Genomic DNA, 15868 nt, shown 5'->3' on the forward strand with positions numbered 1-15868 from the left:
CGTCGACAAGGGCTTTGCCTCTACGCCCGCGCCTAGTCATAGAGTGCATTGGCGGTCGATCTTAGAGAACGAAGTGCTGCTGAGAATGGCGTTACGAAGGGGGGGTTTGCAGACCGTGCAGGTATGCATGTATCTGGTCTCCGTTCAAGCACTATCACAAAGTCCTGTTGGTACCAGACAATCCTTCGCGGCTTTTGAGCAAGCCTGCAAGTACACACTGGCATGGGTCTTGAGCAGCACCACGATGAGTGAGTCGCCCAAGTGACTCGCCATGAGCGAGCTGGCCTGGCTGACTGTGGACCCCAAATCCTAAGGATCAGAAGCACGATCCCGCATGAAGCATCCAGGTTCCCAATCCATCTGGTGTCTACAGGTACTGGTGGTGTTCCGTACAGAATACCACGGAGGACAATAATGCCCACCTGTGTTGACCGTAGCCGAGCCAGGTGCCATGGTTGTATTATCCATTTGCACAGGCTCAACACTTGCATGCAGTGCATGGCCGTGCAGCATTTCGTTGTCTTCATTCATGTTGCAATGGCACCGTGTGCAGATCACACCAGCAGCTGCGGCAATGGACGTCAATCTGCATGCGAGAATCAGCCCACCGGATGCACGAACATGTTTCGAAATAGGATACAATATCCAGGCGTCCGAAATGCAATGACAACATCATTTGCACCCCACAGAACAGCTTTTGGGGGGAACTTGACTTGAGCGCTGCTGCAATACTGATACTTTGAGCAAGCGTTGTAACCGAGACTCGATCGACCGTAAGGCTGACCCCTAGGTGATTAGAAATACCATAATCCGTATCCGTCACAATATTCGAGGCTCATAGTGACTTTGATGGTACCGGCCGTTCAACCGTTCATCCCGCGTAATGCCGAGACTGTACGGAGTAGCAGGCATGCGCTTCTCAGGAGGCCACGGACGTACGTGTCGAGCGATATTGCCAACCCTGACGATTCAATATCCAGAGTGCAACCACACACGGTTTGTACCCAACGCCGTACCAATGCACTCCTCCCGTCCGGACGACCATTGTCTTGGCTAAGGCATCCTTGCGGTTAGTGAACGAATCAACGATATGGCTTCGCTACAGCTGCCACGGACGCCAATGCAACTGCATCTCCTGGTCGTACGAAGAGGGCCATGTGACGCATGGGAGAATGGAGCACTCCTACATACCATTTGGGCATTCAAGCATACTTAGCAGTACATGTACAGGAAGATGACCTCGCGATACCTCTCAGGCTGGACGATCAATTTAAGCCACAGCTCGGGAAACCAGTTGGTACATAATACTAGTAGTCTTTTGCAGCCGAATCGGCCGACGCCTAGCGCCAATAATGGCAATTATCGACACAATTCTCATTTGCCCGGAGCCCAACGGCTTCGTTCCCCGGAGTGGACTGACCGGCTAGAGCGCTTCGAATCTTGTTAGCGTTTTCAGCCCAAATGGAAACCGGCGTTGCACCCTAAATCCAGTTCTAGGCAAGTGTGCCCACTCGAAAGTTTCGAGAACAAAAATTGAAAACGAGCTCGATGGGCCTAGACCCACGTGCGTGGCCTTAGCAGTGAGCTTGCAAAAGGAGCTTGGAGCTGAAGGCGAAAGAGTAGCTCTTACGAGGACCTGTCTCGTCCCCGGGGGGGCCAACGCCAATCGTGCCGTGCTCGTACACCTTGGAAGCCAGATCCATGTCGGTTTGATACAGGTGGGAATCCGGGTTTTGCATAATGCGTCCGAGCAAAAAAGGATCGCGAAAACGAATGCCACCGCTCAGCCGCACCGCATAGATTGGTCTTATCCGACTTAACCGCCTGGTAAAGTACAAGTATCGAAAAGCGCTTCCCCCCCTCCCCCCGTTGACAACCAGACCCCCGCCTTGGGTAATATGGGCAATTTCGCATTCAGTGCGGAGTAGGTGCATGGACTCGCTGGTTGCGCTCCCTACAATCGGATGTAAAGAGAAAATTTTTCTAGTCGCCCTTTGCCAAACCCCCCTTTACTGGCCGCCTGCTCGGCATTGCTCACTGTCCCTTAGACTAGATGCCGGGATGGCGGTAATCAATCTGGGACTGGATAGCGTACTGCATGGGTGCGTAGTAGACATAACCATTTTTACGGAGTGCCTTGAGGTGAGAGTGCTAAGCCGCGAGAGCCTTGGATCGGTATTACCCAGGTGGTAGCGTGGCAACAAGGCCATGAGAAGAACTGGAGAAGCTCTGGCAACAGGACTAGCCCTAAGGGGGGGCCGCGACCCAGCTTGCTGGTCAAGCGATTCTGAAACGGCCGGAATTCGAGTGACATGCTAGGTAAAAGATCAGGAATCCGGTTCGCCGGGTCGACAGATTCGTGGGCTGTTCCCCTTTTCTTACTCCTATACCCTTGGCCGCCCAATCACAGCCTCCCAAGCTCGAACCCACCGAGCTTTTGCCATCTTCCGCGGGATGGGGCGCCATGCAGCGCGCTACGGCTAAGTGATGGCATGTGAGGAGTCTTTTAAGATTTCCTGCCACCCATTCTGTGGAAGCCCTCTTTTCCGATGGCGCTCGCCGTTTCGCAGCGCCAGCGGAGACGGATTGGCTCAACCGGACGTGTGGACTGAGGCCGGCAGTACGGGAGGGCTCCCCGAAACCACGATACCCTTGGCGGTCGGTGCTATGCGTTGAATCATTGGGCAGCGGTCCCTGCACTAGCTTTGGCCATGACGACACTGGCTGAGACCAAGACACGAAGAAAATCTGGCGGAAGGGCGGGCTAGGGCAAGCTCAGGGCCGCCAGATGGGATCTGCTCACTCAGTCGATGAGGATCACGAGGGGAGGCGAGGCAAGGCAAGGCAAGCGATCTGGCGGTGAGCTCTCCTCTCAGTCCCAAAAAGCCCCCAAAAAAAAGTGACTTAGAGGGGGTGGGTGTGAAAAAGAGGCATAGGGCATAATTTGGCATGCTCGCCGCTGCCCAATGCTGGCGGTAACAGTGAGCTTTTGATCCTAGACCGTGCAGTGCGCCTTGGGTAACACAGAGGCACACTGGCTGTGGTGATGGTCTCGCTCAAGTGTTTGCAGCAGTGCTGACATTCTCTCGTACGAGGAGTCGCCGTCAGCCACGACCAGGGTTTCTGAGAGGCACAAAACGTTGATCCCGTGGTCCATGCGGCAGCCCTTTTGGCCGCCCTTGCATGCTGTTGCCAAAGGGAAGGAGAAAAAAAAAGAAAAGGAAGAGAAGAGAGAAGGTTTTGAGAAAAGATTTTGCCCGCTGTTTCTGTTTCCCCATGAGTTTTTCTGTCGTACCATTTATTTATTTATTTTTTCTAGCTCTTTGCTGCGCGGCAAATAGGGTTGGGCTTCTGGCTTCGATGCTTTTTGCTTTCCCCAAGCTGCATGACATGCATGCGGCCACATGAATTTGTCTGGTAGGGTTGACCCCCATAAGTGGCCTCTCATGCTAGCAACAGTGGGAGCAGGTTTTCCGCCCAAACCTGCCCCGTATCTCAGGTCTCCAGTAAGGCAATAAAGGGGTACGTATTTGCGGCCCCCTTACATTTCGAAGGTCCAAGCGTTCTCAGGGCTATTTCGCGGAGGCCGTGACAGCGTTGGCAAAGGCAGCCAAACACGGCTTAGGGACTATCGGCGATGCTGGCGGTTCGCCGTCCAACGTATAGCCTGGTAGGGGAGAAAAATTTCAAATCAAGCCTTGTTGACAGATGGCCCTGACCCAGCTGGTGGTGAGCGAATCTCCGCATCATCTTAGCCGCTACGTGCCACCAACACCGCCAACTCCGTGTGGTCCGTACAAACCATGTAGTACTCGTATGCTCTGGCTCCTCGTTGCATCTGCTCGGTGAGGACATGAAAATAGACATACATGGACCTAAGGTGACACAGTAAGCGGAAATCCCCAAGGTGACCAATTACCATCAGCAAGAGGTATAGGGTATTATTTGCCTGTATGCACCCGTGCAGCCGGTGACCAAATCCTGGACATGGGATTTGAATTGAGCGCGCAATGCGCTCGAAACATATTTCTCCAACACGTCATCCTCGTTCTCTTATCTCGCCGCCAGCAAATCACTCCGTTGGCGGAGGCGTTGCCGCGCAAAGGGCTGGCCGCTACTGACCACAGCGGCGGCGAATACAACGCCATGCCTCGGGCCATGCCCCAAGTCCACCTTCTAGTCCTCCTAGGCTTCCGGACCACCTGTCCGGGTCAGTAGGAGGCGCCAGCAAGGTTGGTCGAGCTAGGAAGGGGAAAACCTTGGTGACAAGAACGTTCGGTGGGCCATGAGCTAGGGAAAAGATACTCCCAAGGTACTTTGGAGCTTGTCCGAGACTCTGGAACCCAACGGCAGAGGTGCCGGAAGACGTACCGACTCCACATCTAGCCTCTCAAGCTCTGATATCAGGGGGACCCTGGGCCCTGTAACGAGATGGACGCATCACACTTCTTCCTGGTTCTCACGCCCCCCCCCCCCCCCTCCCTCTCCTTCTGGCCCTCGTTCCTTGCCGTGGCGCACATTGTCTAGAGCTCGTTGACCAGATTGATGGGTGGCATTAGCACTGTTACCCGGCATTGCTCTTTCCATGGTGGCCATTCGCCGATTGGGGGCGAGCTCATCGTGGCTTGGTTATTTTGGTAATTAATGTTCGTTTCCATCTTGCTGCCGCACTTGTTTACGCGCTCTGGTAAAATGTCAAGCCCCGCAATGCCACTAGAAACTTGTAAGCATATCACCGCCATTTCTCTTTGTTTAGTTCCAGCTTCAGCACCAAGTACATACCGTGAAATAGTCACCGGCACCAGGTCCCCGGACTAGGGCCAAGGTGCTTAGCACTCTCGCGCGGTCAACAACCTTGTCAGTCCGTCACTTCTACATGTTTGCCCTTGCAGTCCCTGGTTAAGACTTGTCTTCGGATGCAGGTGCCAGTTCCGTTGCCCAGGCTATCAGTTCAAAGCTCATCTCGACCACTCAGGACAACGAATGTCTTCAGACCGAGCGAACGTGGCCAAAAGCCCTCGAGGAGAAATCCTTCCCCTATCTCCGTCCGCATTGATTTCCTGACTGCTGTCTCTGACCAGCCAAAGCAAGCGTAGCGCTAAGCATCGTCCGATGGAGCCGTGGCCCCCTCGTATAGGCACTATAGGCTGTTCACACTGGCAGTTTCAAGTTATCACCACACGGAGTAGCTGAGAAAAGACTCAAACAGCAATGTGCTGTGATGTAGCAGGTCTTGGCGGCCATGATAGGGTGTGGGGATGATGGACCGCTTCTGAGTCTTGGGCATAGTTGGGCGATGCAGAACCGCTCCTAATTTTTTTTTTTTTTTCCCCGGCCTCTGTCTTTGATACAGAGGATGTTTTTTTTAGACATCCCCACGCATTCGGAATCTTCTCACCACGTGGCCTGCGCGTTTTTTGTAATGGCTAGCATATCGGAATATTGGTCATCGCTGATCTTCGAAATTTTTCCATCCTGCCTTCCTTCACCTCCTTCTTCGCCTCTTCACCGTTTGTTGTTGCTCAGCCCAGTGTGTTTATCCGGGACGGGAAGTGTTGCATACCCTGAACTCAAGTGCCCGCAGAGTTGGCTTTGAAGCCGGAAGAAGCCCAGTTACACAAGCCGCCCCTGGTACTGTGGGTTGGACATTATGGCGCCACTCTTATACGACAGTCTCAAACCTGCGCCTACATCACATTGCAGATTTTGAGACCATCAGACCGTGAACGCAGGACGGAGTTGGGCACGGACTCAGGCACGAAACGGAAGACACCAGGCCGACTGACGCAGCCTCAAGCCTGTAGCAGCGCTTCTCTGGCCAGGCTCGCGGTTCAATGCTGGCTGCGCACGGCCACAGCAATAACCCAATAAATTTCCACAATGACATCAACTCCCCAGTCAAATATGGCAAGCGGCATGACCGAACCGCCTTCTCTCGCAATGATGTCGTGGAACCAGTCCCCCTAGATAGGTTCCTACGCATGCAATTGGGCCGCGCTGCAATATGGCACGCGCCAATCCAATGGGCAGAGAGCACTTCCTCTGCCTATGCCCATCTCTCGCTCACTCTCTTTTCCCGGAGTGGCTGTGAACCTTTGTCTGCATCCCGCTGGCTAGATGCAGAAGGTCTGTCAGCTGACCTCAGTCACTTTACTTGCAGCAGGACAAGGACGCTGCGGCCTGGGATGGGTGACACCCCCAATGTGATTAATAAGAGCGCAGGATATAATGAGGGAATATTGACGCCGCCCTGCCGCCGTCGGTCGCGAGCCTTGGCGTTTCTCCGTCCGAAGCCATGATGCCGCATCAACAATGTCAGATCATGAGGATATGGGGCAGAATTGCCGTGTATACATGTACTTGGATGTACATTCGACCAACCGCGGCTGTGGCTCATGCCTGTATCGGTAGAGCACGACACAACTGCTGGGTCCACAGCGAGAGAGCAAGGGTGGCTGCTAAAGAGGGGAAAAAAGAAGGCTGACAAGAGTCCATGACAAGCAGCTTGTTGCTTCTGCATAGCTGTACGAGTATGCATCGTGGCATCATGTGCCCCGTCTGCGGCCGGGTGTCGCCTGTTGACCACTCAAAGCTGGGCTTCCACCCAGAGGTAGGCGCGATATGCTTGCCCTAATGACCTGGAGGCGCTGTGCAGCTTGGGAGAAGGGATATGACCGGTTGGTGCTGTGAAGTGGCATGTCGTCCTCTTTGGTTGTCTAAGGCAGCTGGACCCATTCGGAAGTGCATCCCCCTCCCAAGCGCGACGGCAACCCGCAGAGCAAACGGACCGCAGGCTGCACGCGCTCTTGGGTGGCCTTTGCTGGAGGCCAAAATCCTCCGTGTCAGTTGAGGCGCAGTGCCATGCCTGATCTTGTCTACTGCCATCTGTCTGTTGCCGATTGTTGTTTCTTGCCTTTTGCTATTTTGCTGTAGTTGCCATCAACAAGACACATTTGTGATAAGACATACAGCTTCACCGGCCCCACCCAGTTGGCGTGTGGATGAAACTCGACCAAGCTGCCATTCTGCGTTGTCGTACATCGTGCTACCAGAGGCTGAAAGAATTTAGGGTAGCTGCTAGGCCGACCTGTAGATACTTTAGCACATCTGGCTAGGACGTCACACGCTGGATGCATCCACATACGCGGGTACTTTGATTGTCCATATACGGCACACAGGAAATTCGACTTACATGCAGCCTGCCGCAGCACACCGGTCGCCTGTCACTTGGAGGTCAATGAAACGAGCTGCCTAGAAGTACAGTAGTATTGCTTGAGACCGGGGGGGCTTGGCCGCACCACCGTCATTGCCCAAGGTTGGGCAAATATTTCGCTCGCAAGGCGTCCAAAAGGCCAAGCCAACGCATAGCTGCCTCGCCCCCCGTGCTCATCTACCATTCGCGTGGCCGAGTGCTACAGCCGCAAGACAAGCTATACAGGCTAGCATATGTTAGCTACATGTCTCCTCTTGAGATTTCAGAGCATTGATGACGGATCCTGCGGTGACAGGGGGTGCGTTGGGCTTGCTCTTCTTCTCGTACCTGCCAGTAGACAAATCTGACGTGGAAGCAAAAAAAGGAGTGTGGTGGCCAGCTAACACCCAACTGTCTGTTGGTGCAGAAGACGGCAGCTGAGCAAATCTCTGAGAAGAAAATTGTAGTGCACTAATACGGCGCCGCTGTTAGCTTGCAGGTCGAGGGCGCACATAGGACTAACATGATATTGCGCCGCCCACTGAACTCACATCGACTATGCAGGTGACCGTACTTTGTAGATGCAGCAGGCAAAACGAGGCGCTTCTGTAGTAGTCTGCACAATGCTGGCACAGGTGTAGGGAGGCTTCTCCATGTCCGTCTCCCTACCTCGCTCTCTGCCTGTGTCGTTTATTGCTGCCAACCACTGCTTGCGCAAGTACGGAGTAGCGAACGAGGTTGATCGATCCACCTCCTTGCAAGTGCGCCCAAAGTACAGGACTGTACGGAGTACAACCAAGGTATTACCTAGTACTGATGTATCCGCACAGGCACACAGACGGGCGCCTGTTACGTCCACTCCCGGCAAGTAGATCTCCGGTGCTTGTCGCCCAGATGCAAGTACACTCCGTATCGGAGCATGGTTCAAGCGATGAGAGTGTGTCTGTTCTGGTGTCCCCCAACTCAAACTGCTTCGGGGCGATCAAGAATTTGTCCCCGAGACGATGACCCCAGGTTTTGGTGTGTCTCCCAGGCTCGGCATAATACATCACAACACACACATTCAATAATGCAGCGGCCGCCAGCAGCGGCCCGTACGACCTCTGTCGGTATCCGCACAGTCTATCACGAGAGGCCGATGGCCATGTCGAACCACGGCAACGCAGGCGAATCACACAACCGTCATCTTCTGTGTCGGTGCTGTTTCTTCTCGAAGGCGGACGCAGCGAGTAACACCGTGGCATAAGTTCGAGGCTGCTAGTGCAGCACTGACAGACGGTGGCAGGCAGACGAAGCGAAGTGACGTTGTTCGCTGGCCCAACGAACGCTCAACTGACTAGCCTGCTGCTATTATTGTCATGCCATCGAGCTCGTACCTGAGGAGCAAAATTGCACTAATACTTTCTCACCTTGTGGTGCTCCTGTCTTGCCACTCCACTCCCCCCCTTTACACTTCCTAGTAGTTTGCACCCCTCTTCCAAATTGGGGATTTCCAAAGGCGCTGAACGAAGCCAGAAGCCCAAGCGAAACCACCATCGCAGCCGCGGCCGAAATCACAGCTGGCGTGACCAACCGGAGTCGTTGTTACACTTTGGTTTGGCGACGGGCTGCAACAAGCGACGGGTAGACGATACATAGTACTTGGGCGGAGGCTGCGGCTGGTCGGACGATGGCCGTCGCGATGGCTTCAATGTGTTGAGGGCTGAGGTTGACGTTGCTTTTTTTTGGGGTTACACAAGCCGTGCACCGAAAAATACGGTGTACAGAACCGGCCAAAAAAGCGTGCGGCAGTTGCGCCCACTGCGCCTCGCCGCTGGAAGGAGCGGTCGTGTCCTGTTGCCTCTGCCTGCCAGGGATCTATTTTTTTTTTCTTTTTCTTTTTCTTCTTGTTTTTTTTTTCGCCTTACTTTTCTTTCCTATTCTTTTTTCTCTTCCTTTCTCCTTTTTGCCTTTGCCTTTTTGCCCCTTCTTCCCGCTCCTCGCCGGCGTCATCACAATCACCTCCGCCCGTCTGTGTCTCTTTTTTTGTCGTCTTCCTTCGCATCCGGACGATCCTTCCACCCCCTCGAAGTTGTTCACACACCTCTCTTTTGCCAAACGGATATCATCATCACCATCCATATCCTTTCTCCTCTCCACCACGACCCCCCTTGCCCCCGACTTCTTTTTTGGTCGGGCCCTGTGCCTGTGCTACACTACGACTACTTGTAAATACTTACTAGATCCTGGCCCTAGCATGTTGCCCTGTCGGAGGCACTAAGGCAAGGACAAGCAAGCCCACCCCCCTCACCCCCCCAAACCCACCTGCTGCACACCTCCCATGTACCCGGTATGTACCGTCCTTCACGGTGCTTCGCTATTCACCCGCTATGGCTGACTCGGGAGCCTCAATTAATTCAAGGCCCTGAGCACTAAGGCGTGGCCCATGTATTTTTTTCTTGCTACTTCTTGCAGGGTTAAGGCAGGCCACCCCGAGAGCCCCACGCCCAATTGGCCTTGTCGCTTGCCTTAATGCTTTGTACCGAGTGAAAAGATCAACTCTGTTTTGTGTTTGGTCATGGTTCCTAGTAGGGACTCACATCACAGCCCAAAAGTCGTACTAGGGGGAAACGGGGCTTGTGCCGCCATGCTTGTCATGTTTTCAGCTTTATAACCCCAGGATCCTCACCATGTTTGTATCCTGGTACGTACTTCATGGCTTCGTCCACCACTACATATATCATCACTCGCTCCCACTCTCACCAAACGGCCTCTCCTCCTCTCTCACGTTCTCCATCAAGCTTGTCTCACGACTACAGCCCTATCCATCTACTTGATTTACTCTGATTGATTTGTCTATCCTACATTGGATATATACATACACGTCCACACCCTTCTCCCGTCGTCGCCTACTACACCGGCTACGGTATTGACAGGGACAACCATTTACTTGTCCAACACCAACAACAATCAGCTCTACTCTGCTCGAAGCCTTAAACTCATCATCCATCTCCAATCGCGCTTTCTAGACCAGTGTGTTTAGATACGAGCTTCGTAAACCTTGTTGCTCGGCTGGTAGCTTTTTACAGCTGATTCCCGTTTGTCCCGGCTAAGCAACACTCTCACTCTCCAACGCCTCTTAAGCCAAGAGTCAGCCAATATGCGTCGCGGATCTGTCACTCGGCGCAAGGAGCCGCTGCCACCTTTCCCTGCCCAGCAGATGTTTGTGCTGGGTAAGTACTCTTTCTCTCGCTTTGGACCTGGTTTGAATGCACATGATGGCTAATGTGGTGATAATGTAGCCTGCTGCCGATTGTGTGAACCCATTGCTTTCATGTCCATCTTCCCGTACATTTACTACATGATTGAAGACTTTAACATCACCTCGGATCCGACCCAAATTTCCGTCTACGCTGGCATGGTCACCTCCGCATTTACCCTGGCCGAGTTTGCAACTGGCGTCATGTGGGGAAAGCTGAGTGACAAGATCGGACGAAAGCCTGTTCTCCTCAGCGGCCTCATCGGTACGGCCATTAGTGTTCTCATCTTCGGTTTCGCTCCTAGCTTGCCGGTCGCCCTTTTTGCTAGAGCAATGGGCGGCCTTCTCAACGGGTATGAGATAGCCTTACCCGCGATGCATTGGAAGCTCTCGACTCTAACTTGATTATTAGAAATATCGGTGTGCTGCAGACAACTGTGGCTGAGCTCGTGACAGTCAAGGAACACCAACGTATGTTGCCTCCCCAATGGATGATCCTCTGATCTTCTCCCCGTGTGATGTCGATCGGGCCATGCTAACGAGATTGCCAACAGCTCGCGCGTATACCATTATGCCCATGGTTTGGTGCATTGGGTGAGTATTCTCAACACCATGTACAGACGCTTTTTATTCTAACCAGGTTTTCCAGTTCCATCATTGGCCCTATGATCGGTGGCGCTCTTGCTCGTCCCTGCATTAGCTATCCCGCATACTTTCCCCGCGGCTCAATCTGGGATCAGTATCCATATCTCTTGCCTAACCTTTTCAGCGCAGCGACTGTTCTCTTTGGTGTTGTCGTTGGCATCCTCTTTTTGGAAGAGACCCATCTTGGCAAGAAGGGTGAGAAGGATCGCGGCCGCGAGATTGGTGACCGAATTGTTGCCCTGTTCAGCCGAACCACTAACGGCCAAGCTGATGAGCCTGAGACGCAAAGCCTTCTCGCTGATGGCCAGAAACTTGGATACGATACCGTTTCTGACTCTGCTCGCGGGAGAGAGGAGCAGCTACCCGGTTACCGGAGCCGAGGGGCATCACCTCGAGTGCCGTCTCAGGGCAATACAGAGCGTCAAGCCGTCGCTGGCACTGAGGCCTCGGAGACACAGCCCGATCAAACCACCAAGATTTTCACCAAGCCAGTCGTGATGAACATTATTTCTTATGGCATTCTCGCCTTGTAAGTCGATGTTTTTCATTGTGTCCATGGCACGTCAATGTACTAACCAGTCTGTAGCCACACCATCACGTATGACCAGCTCTTTCCTGTCTTCTTGAGCACCGCCCCTCCCAAGGAGCCAATTCTCGAGCTTCCTTTCAAATTTGTAAACGGATTCGGCCTTGAAACAAAGGCCATTGGCGTCATCATCTCCGTCCAGGGCTTCTATTCCCTACTGTCCAACTATCTGATTGTGACACCCATGACCCGTCGACTTGGACCTCTCCGCCTATTTCGCCTCATTGCCTTTTCCTACTTTGCCCTTTACCTCGTTACGCCTTATGTGGTACTCCTCCCGGAGAGCCTGAGAATGCCTGCCATTTACCTCTTGGTCATCTGGAAGTGTACTTTTTCGACAATGGCATACCCCAGCAACGCAATCCTCTTGGCCAACTCGGCCCCAACGAAGCAGGTTCTGGGCACCATCAATGGCGTCGCAGCGTCCACGGCTAGCTTGTGCAGAGCTCTCGGCCCTACCCTGTCTGGCTTCCTCTACGCTATGGGTTTGCAATCTGGCTATTCGGGCCTCGCTTGGTGGTTTAGCGGTCTGATCACCATTGTTGGTGCCTATCTCAGCTCTCAGATCACCGAGGGAGCTCCACCTCCAGTTTCTGGAGAAACGATTGAAGATTATGATGATGATGAAAGCGCTTAAGGTTTTATATTTTTGGGTTTCCCCCGCTTCTCTCGACCCGGATCTCCTTTCTCGAGACGGCTCCGGCACTTCGAGATGACGACTACATTTTTATCTTCACCTTTATTATTTTTTATTTTTATAAATGGTATAATCCACGGCTTGAACAAACGACTTCAAAACCCACTGTTTCGAGCTGACAAAGGCGATGACCTCGGTCAGGCACAACGGCGCCTTGAGAGGCTTTACCTCTCTCCCCTTTATTCTTCGCCGTCTTCGGTTTTACTTTTTTTATTTTTTATTTTTTATTTTTAGTTTGATTTTGGACATCTGATGCAAGCACGTTTGGGCCAACACTGTTGGACGATTAGAAGGATACTGGAGCTCTGGGATAAACAAGGAATGGAGCTAATTTTTGGACTCTCTCACTATTTCGGATTCGATTTTTTATTTTTATTTTTCTGGATTTCCCCTTTCTCCTCTTCCAAGGTGGGGGAGGCAAGGCACACTCGCTGGCCCTGCAATACGCGGTAGCAATGGTCTGAGGATGGATGAATCGGGAGACTCGGATCAGGCCGGTGTGGAAAATGGAGACCAAGGACATGGATTGGGATTATGAGTTTATCATTGGGTATATGGCACAGGGCATAAAGCACCGGGACTGGATATTGGACACTAGGCATTAGGAACGGGATATTGGACACGGGGTACAAGACATGGAATGTCAGGCTCTGGAAACTGGAACTAGGCACTTGAAGGCTGGCTTGGCTTACGGTTGGTTGGAGACAGGTTGGACTGGGACGAGACATGACGGGGGCAGGGCGGGATGGGACCGATGGATATTACTGGTTAGAGGTGTTTTCCTCCCCCCATGGTGGTGGGCTTGGGACCTTCCTTTGAGTATTGGGTACCTAGTACTTGCATAAGTAGGTTTAGGTATGCATTGGGTTTAGCCATTGAGAGTTTTGACAAATACAAAAACTTTGCGTGGTGGCAATATACGAGTAGCTCGTCGTGTGCTGTTGCGGTGAAGGTGAGCTTTTCGGTATCTGGCAAAGATGCCGCCACCCGGGCAGGACCAAGTGTATGGGGGGAGTGTGAGTAGAAGTGGGGGAGAGAAGAGGAAAAGAAACAAAAGGGACGAGGTGAAGGTGGCATGGCGCCATGGGTTCTGCAGTTAGTTCCGACAAGAAGCCTGATCCTGGTGCCTGACTAGGAGAGAGGACGCGAGATGGCGATTTAGCAAGGAGAGCAAGACACCAAGGAGACGGGGGAGACGGGGGAAACGGGATGGATGAATGCTGGGCCAATCGGGATGCGAGTGGGCAAGCCAGCAGATTGGGCTGCCACGGTCTGGCCTTGGTTTGGAGGGAGCAAAAGTGTGGTGTGTCTGGCGCTAATGTAGAGTGTGGCATGCAAGTGGCATTGGCAAGGCATAGTATGGTACCATTTCAGAGCGGTTAGATGGGATGGTAGTTAATGTGACGCTGCTAGTACACAGGTAAGCGGCCGTTTGTTGTTGCAAGCGTGGGAGGGAGCTTTTGTGGTATGATGTAGGAGACGGAGACGGGTGGTAGTTTTGTTTTGTGCTGAAGCGAAGGAGGGGCGTGGGGTTTTGAGGTGGGGAGACGAGGCGAAGAGAGAGAGAGAGAAGAATAAAAGAGAGAGAGAGAGAGGGAGGGAGAGATCTGGGTGTGTGTATCAAGGCATGTGCATGGTGTTCATCTTACCCCGGATTTGCTGCGTGGTGTGGGTTTTATGCGGATGGACTTTGTGAATAGTACCTAGGTAGGTAATATGCGCATCTACCTTGTCCTTGCCTAGGTAGGTACCTAGTAGTACGAGTAGCATGGATTGCTATCTGTGATTTTGCTTACATTCTAAGCATTACCATTGATTGGAGAAGAGAGAAACGGGATGAAATGGAATGTTGAGAGACGATGAATCTGAGTATCTGGTAGAATGTCTGAATTCGAAGAGCTATTCGGAGTAATTATTACCTAGGTAGTAGGTAAGGTCTCCACGCAAGCTTGAAAGCGGAGTAACAGTACGGAGCAGTACAACGGCCTTGGTCTTGTGTGCAAGTCGCAGTGCCTCCAGCAAATATAGAGTTATAGCGGTATGTCTCCGTCAAACCCGCAACGACTCCATCCTCCCTACTAAGGCTGGTTGGCTGGCATGGGATCGAAATGGATCCCAGCTAAAGTACTGTACACGTACCTCTGCCACTCTCATCGTCTCTGCAAAGCTGACATCCTTTGTTCCCCATAACAAAGTCCCCGCAGTTGCCAATCGGAGATAAGTTGAAAAAAATAAAAGGGGAATGCAATCGCATCAGCCTACTGCCCCAGGTATACGAGTACTACCTAGGTCGGTGTTAGTACCCTGCCTTGCCTGTACTGTACTATGATGGCATCAAGCAGACGCCCACCCGGCTTGCCTGCTCTAGGTAAGAGTCACGCTGTCTGGCAGAGAACAACAAGACAGCAACATGCACGGCTCTTTGTCCGTACCTAGCATTATTAATATAAATAGTACCTACCTATAGCTGGACTGTGACTGTTGCTGTGGGGACTAAAGTTACGGAGCGTATGCGCTCGCATGCACGCCGAGTGGCACCTCTCCAAATCTCGCAGGCACAGTACATGTGCAGTACTTACTGGATCCGTAGTCTGTAGGCTATCGGTGACCCTAAGCTATAGGGTACTATACTAAGGTGCAGCAGCTCCATCTCCATCATCTCCATAATTCTTTTCCCTAGGTACTGTATCAGATGCCTTATCTTGATGCTACCTCATTGAGACTCTACTATTACCTAAGGCGAGGCATGATTACGCAAACCTGCAGCAAAGTCCCCAAGTTTACCTACTAACTTATACCTATACCGGGTATAATTTGGCTAAATTAAAATAAACAAATGAATAAACGAAGCTGGGAATCAGAGGCCAATGATCCTATTACGAGTAGGTTATATCCAAAATGCGGGGACTGGCGCGCCGGGCGGTTGGTTCAGCCTCTTCTATCTCCCTCTCTCTCGCTCCGTCGTCAATCTCCCCCCCATTCTTTTGCCAGTTCTGTGCTCTTATCAACCATTACCTGATACAGGCAGTTCGCTCGTGCTAAGATAGCGCTATGTGTAAGGCGTAGCCACTAATCGTGTCAAGTGTCGGTAGCACATGGGGCCGCCGCCACTGAATGGCCGCGCCGTTAGCAGCTACATGCCGGCTAGGCGTTGCGCGCCGCCAATTGCAGGTACTGCTTGATCCCGGGCCCCATCGTGAGCCCGAGCAGCGAGGTCCTGCTACTACTAAGCCGAGCCTCGCTCGTGGGGTTCACTTTTATCGCGGCTGCCCACCATCTTTTCCCTTTCCCAAACCAAAAGCAATGGAGTTTTGACAACTACATGCGACAGACGACCGACCGTACATACTGCATCGCTAGATACTTCGCTGCATTGCTGCATTGCTGCGTCACTGCAGCGCATCTGCCCATCCTCCGTACTCTCAGTCTGATTGCTCGTGCGGTGCTGCTACTACGACTATACTACTGCTGCATCCCTACCTTACTTATTATACCCGATACTGCAGCCTC

The 15868-nt window shown here is 52.5% G+C and overlaps 2 protein-coding genes across 2 annotated transcripts; both read left to right on the plus strand.

Moving 5' to 3' along the window:
* Window positions 1-5925: 5925 nt before the first annotated feature.
* On the plus strand, window positions 5926-6462 carry TRIVIDRAFT_230523 (uncharacterized protein; the record flags this gene model as incomplete). Its single annotated transcript, XM_014101111.1, has 2 exons — window positions 5926-6348; window positions 6412-6462. One exon carries the CDS (start codon window positions 5982-5984, stop codon window positions 6297-6299), a length of 318 nt encoding a protein of 105 aa, XP_013956586.1.
* A 3869-nt stretch (window positions 6463-10331) lies between these two features.
* Window positions 10332-13272, plus strand: TRIVIDRAFT_179722 (uncharacterized protein; the record flags this gene model as incomplete). The annotated part of the gene is made up of 4 exons (XM_014101112.1): window positions 10332-10404; window positions 10474-10783; window positions 11071-11604; window positions 11662-13272. 4 exons carry the CDS (start codon window positions 10332-10334, stop codon window positions 12296-12298), a joined length of 1554 nt encoding a protein of 517 aa, XP_013956587.1.
* Between the last annotated feature and the right edge of the window lie 2596 nt (window positions 13273-15868).

This window comes from Trichoderma virens (genome assembly GCF_000170995.1).
Source record: "Trichoderma virens Gv29-8 chromosome Unknown TRIVIscaffold_6, whole genome shotgun sequence".
Classification (NCBI taxonomy): Eukaryota; Fungi; Ascomycota; class Sordariomycetes; order Hypocreales; family Hypocreaceae; genus Trichoderma; species Trichoderma virens.